The sequence below is a fragment of the Fundulus heteroclitus genome, chromosome 23, assembly GCF_011125445.2.
Source record: "Fundulus heteroclitus isolate FHET01 chromosome 23, MU-UCD_Fhet_4.1, whole genome shotgun sequence".
In the NCBI taxonomy this organism is placed as follows: Eukaryota; Metazoa; Chordata; class Actinopteri; order Cyprinodontiformes; family Fundulidae; genus Fundulus; species Fundulus heteroclitus.
In genome coordinates, this window is record NC_046383.1 from 30,721,672 (window position 1) to 30,726,758 (window position 5,087).

The 5,087-nt window shown below is 49.6% G+C and overlaps 1 protein-coding gene across 1 annotated transcript; it reads right to left on the reverse strand.

Annotated features, from left to right (window-relative positions):
• Positions 1-1,186: 1,186 nt before the first annotated feature.
• Positions 1,187-4,280, reverse strand: LOC105929179 (type-2 angiotensin II receptor). Its single transcript, XM_012866836.3, has 2 exons — positions 3,785-4,280; positions 1,187-3,178 (listed from the first exon to the last, which is right to left on the reverse strand). The coding sequence occupies exon 2, from the start codon at positions 3,111-3,113 to the stop codon at positions 1,875-1,877; it is 1,239 nt and encodes a 412-aa protein (XP_012722290.2). The 5' UTR covers positions 3,114-3,178; positions 3,785-4,280; the 3' UTR covers positions 1,187-1,874.
• Positions 4,281-5,087: the final 807 nt, after the last annotated feature.

The window sequence follows — 5,087 nt, forward strand, 5'->3', positions numbered from 1 at the left end:
ATGCCTACCAAAAGTTCACAGTCAAGCACGAGGTTAGTAAAAGTAAGCGAAAACAAAGCGTTTTACCTACAGTTCGAAATGTTTTTTGTCTTTCCCAGCAGGTGCTACCCATCACATGTTCGCACATGTTCTCAGCCACTTCTCGCTGCTACATCTTCTGTTAACCATGTGTCTCGGAAACGCCCGGCTGCTCTGTCACACAAAGAGGACTCGGCTAATGAAGCCGTGCGCGCAACAGAGCTCGGGCTGCAATCTGTCCCGTCAATCGCAAACTCCCGCCGTTTTAAATCAGGAATCTGCTGAGCGTTTGCCGCGATGAGCCCACGTTACCACCTCGGTGGCAAAGCTGCTTCGTGTGTCGTGAATTAATGACATCTATGGTTTACTATTCTGGATGTTTGTGGTGAACACAACAAGTCCTTGAGAAGTTCCCTATTGAGGTTTAACACATGCTTGGGGTGTTTCGTGGTTCCTTGTTTTGCCTCCACGGTTACGTTCGTCCTGGTTCAAAGCTGTGGTCTTCATGACTCATCAGTCTGCGTCAGATGCATCTTCCCCCCCAGGCCTCAAAAAGATCCTGGTATTTGGGCAACTGTGTCTGTGATCTTTCTGCCTGCTCACTTATTGCTTTTGCAGCATTTTAGCACCACCCAGTGGCTGAATGTGGAAGACCTACCCACATTGTTTGCTAAGAGCATCCAGTCAGCCCCCTTTTCAGAGAAGAAATAAGTCCGGCACATTTTAATGTGCTTCTATGTGCTGCTGTTTCTGTCCTCGTCTCACAGGCAGAATGCTTTCGCTCGAAACCGGACACAGGTAGCAGATATGTATAGGTCACGAACCGGCCGACAGCACCGTCAACACGCATAAAAGGGAAGAGGCTCAGCTGGAATGCATCACAACAGCACTGGTTTGAGATTACAATGTTATCTAAATTACATATTATTATAGATAGCCCAACCAAGTGGAGCGCTTAGGGCGAAAACGAAAAATATTTTGAACCTGATGGCCCGTCTGCCAAGTGGACAGCAATCCCAGAGTGGCCAGTTGGTAGAAGCTTTTGGCGTTTTTTGGAAGATAGGACTGGGGAAAATTAAACTATCTGATTTTACTAAATCACCCCAGAGCAGATTGACCCTAATAAGCAACAATTTTTTAACTGTAGCCAGCGACAAAAGAAGCTGCATTGATTTGATGAATACTTGTTCCCTTTATTTCTTGAACAAACTTGTCTATAGGAAGTGATACAACAATATGATTTGTGGTGAATACACAATAACATTGCAAGACATATTGGGATGCCAGGTTAATCGGTTTGCTGGTCAAATCTGGCAACTAATCTAATTTTGGTTTGACCATATTCACACACACACACTGACACACACACACACACACACACACACACACACACACACACACACACACACACACACACACACACACACACAACAATTAACTCACATTAAACTGCATTCAGTATTTTTGCTGTTTGCTTTAGCGTATGAAACATCATCATGAAACAAATGTGAAAATTCCAGGAAGCGTACAACACAGCAGTTTGCGGTTCTTACATTTCTGGGTTGTTTCCGGGCTCAGTTTTGTGGTTTGTCATGTCTGCTGATTTTGTACCACACTGTAGCCCCTGAAACCTGGAACCACCTATAGCCGCTTAGCTCTGTTAAAATATGTATGTCATGTTATTTTACCTCTCCTCTCAGAAACATCTCATCTCAGATATCATGTATTACAAAAAACAGAGCTCCTCAAAGTCTTTTGGCTTCAGTAAGCCCCGGAGTTTAATTTCAGATTAATACGTTGGAATGCGAAGCCAGAGGAGGGAAGAATGCATCCCAGTGCTGGGTGGAGCAGGTCTGTTACGGGGAAACTGAGGTATCCACGATCGCCAGGTCTTTAAGGTCACTCAGTTTCCTAGAGAAGGAGCTCAGCCTGGTGCTGAAAGAGTCTCTTTTCCCACTGTGTTGCTCCCCATGGGCTTTCAAACAAGCACACAGGCCTTTGCAGAGATCCCCGAGACGGCCCCGGAAATGGTTACCGACGAAGCAGTAGAGCACGGGATTGATGGCGGAGTTAGAGAAGCCGAGGCAAAGGGTGAGTGGGGTCAGGTTTCTGATGGTCCAGGTTACCCAGCAGCTGTCCAGCCATCCGACTTCATGCAAAATGTTTAAAAAGGTCACACAATGAAAGGGGAACCAGCAGAGAAAGAAGGCCATGACCACAGCACCTACTGTCCACAAAATCCTCTCCACCCCCTGGGCCATGGTGGGTCTGGCCGTGCAGGAGTTTTGGCAAACCGAAGGAGTTTGTGTTTGCTCTGATCTAAAACAGCCCTCTTGACGAAGTGGTGAGTTCTGCAGTCGCGCCGGCCCTCTGTACGCCAACAAATGTCTCCCAATGGCACCATAGCAACAAGAGATGCCAAGCAGTGGCAGCAGGAACCCCAGAATGACCTTCATCCAGTTCAGGGTCAGCAACCAGTTATGGTCCGGGTATGAAATCACGCAAGCCGTGACGTTGAGCTCTTTAAGATGGTGAAGGTCCCTTAACGCCAAGTTAGGGGCTGAGCAAGCGAACGCCAGGACCCACACGAGGACGCACACGATCCGGGCACGCTCGCAATCCCGCGACCTCTGCGAGAGGAAGGGATGCACGATGGCTAGGTAGCGGTCGACGCTCATGCACGTGATGAAGAAGATGGATGCGTAGAGGTTGAGGTGAAGGAGAGCGCCGCAGATTTTGCAAGCCACTTGGCCAAAGTGCCAGCTGTAGCCCCGGGAGTAGTAGCTGGCCCAGAAGGGAAGAGACAGCAGGAACAGCAGGTCGGAGACGCACAGGTTCAGCATGAAGGTGTTGGCCACCGTTCTCGTCAAGGGATTGCCACACGCCAACACGTATACCGCCAAGGCGTTGCCCAGCGTACCCAGCACACAGATGACGCTGTAGATGGCGGGGATGACTGTCGTCATGGGCACAGGGAGCCAGTCTGGGCAGAGGGGAGCCGTAGGAACCGAGGAGACGTTCCCATAGACCTCTGACGCTGAAGAGGGGGCGGATGTGGAGTTGGAAGCGAAGAGGCCACTCGGGATCGCCATCATGGAACTGGATGTTCCCCCGTGTCAAAAGACTTTGACTTCAACTTCTTTCCGATTTCCAAGGTCGGCTGAAAACAACACAAAGCAGGAGAGTTGTCAGACCCTGGCTGCCTTTTTATGGGCGGACACGTTTCCCTACACCGTAATCTTTAGTTGGCTCCAGTGTTTATTAGCTCTCCTACTTGATAAAGAATTACAGGAGGAATTCATTACACAATGCCATAAAGTTAAACAGCGATGAAGTATCCTGGAAAAGGTTGTATTAATCTGGCTCAATTCCTGAGAAAACAGCTTTGTTGCGTTAATGACTAAATGCATCAAACATTCATGGCATCAAATAAAAAAAAAGAGCAAGCTTAATTTAAGAGTTAATGGGTTTACAGAAATGCTAAAAATAAAATCCCCCCAAAAATGAAACTATTAAAGTGGAACACACTGGGGAGAAAGTAATAATTAATGACGAGTTTAAAAGCAGCCAATGAATGTTGAAAAACTACTTTAGGAAAATATATATATTTTTTCATAATGAAAATGTAGCTGGTAATTGTAGTGAGACAGCTGAATAAGCGATAGCATAGAAGCGCGGTTATATAGCTTTGCCAATGCCAGCCGTAAAATCTAACTGAGCTTGATTTTCTCATTTCTGCGATGGGGAAAAGGAAGTAATGTCTCACCTGAAGTGACCGGGTATCCAGCGGTAAAAGCCGAGCGTTTTTCACTGCTCCTTTTGGCCGAGCTCCATATCTTGACAAACGTCGCCCCGACCCTTCTAAGAGAACTGTGCGCAGCAGAGTGTGCTGGACTGTGTCACTCCTCTCGGTCTGTGTCTGGGCGTGAGCAAAGGGAGCAGATTTGAGGCGCTGAAGAAACCAGATGGGGATGGGGGTCTTATAGCCCCCCCAAGAGCCTCTTGATGGTTGCACAACAGGGGAAGTTGCCGCGCGTTACACCTCAGCCGCTACGGAGATGGAAGGTTGCTTTCTTTGCGGGAGAATGTTTCCCCCTTTTTTATTCCCTCCCCTCCTGGAGCCTCAGCTTGAGCGAGCCAAACTTGGGGAGGGAAATCAAGTCAAGATGTGCATCGGTTTAATGGCCGAGACGGCGCATTGCAGACACGCGAAAGCACCGCGAATGGCCGCGCTCGTGTGTTTCAGGGTGTCAAACTTAAAGGCCCCGACCCCGGCCCTCAGGACCTTTGACCTGATCAGAAGCAGGCGCTGGCCTAACGAGCAGAGCCCTCGCGTTTTCTGCTGCATTCTCTCTGCCATTGGTCAGATAAAAGCCATGGGAAATATTTACTCTTTTCGGAGCGGAAGTCACGCCAGCTACTGGGGGGGGGGGGCAGAGGGAGAAGGCAGGGGAGGCCCAGCGAGGAAGATGAACGAGGAGGAGGACACGGCGAAACTGCCAGGGAGTGAACGAGAAGATGAGACGGCGGAGGGGAGCGAGAGCGGAGACTCCCTCCAGTGGGTTTTCATTAAAGCCTCCGGTGAAAGTTGATGAGGGATGCATTCGCAAGCCCCGAGACTGATTGCATCGCACCTCCTTTGATCAACAGTGTAAGCATGCGCGCACACAAGCGCCTCCGCAGCCACGGCTCACCGCTCGGACGTGCTTCATCTCGGCCCGGCGCGCATCCACTGAAGCCGCGGGGGCTCGGATGTGTCGCGCGTGTGCAGCGTGGCCCATTGAGCAGCCGTCAGGACGTGACGTTCCCCGCATTAATAGCTGTGGGAAAGTTGACAGGGAGGATGAAGGATGGACACGAGAGCCGCGCGTCTCCAAGGCCGCCCAGGAGGAGTTTCGGCTTGTTTGAATCCTTCGCAGAACACGAGAGAGATCAGGAATGTGTGGCAGGGCAGTTCAAGTTGAAATGTTGTGCTTTCCAAACCAAAAACAACTTCATGAGACTAAAAATCTCCCCTGGCATGCTCGGGCTATGCTGTGTCATCGTGAAGACTATGCAAGGAATCCCGC

Bases quoted from the DNA above. Each gene is read 5' to 3' on its own strand.
- LOC105929179 (XM_012866836.3), bottom strand. From the start codon at position 3,113: ATGATGGCGATCCCGAGTGGCCTCTTCGCTTCCAACTCCACATCCGCC.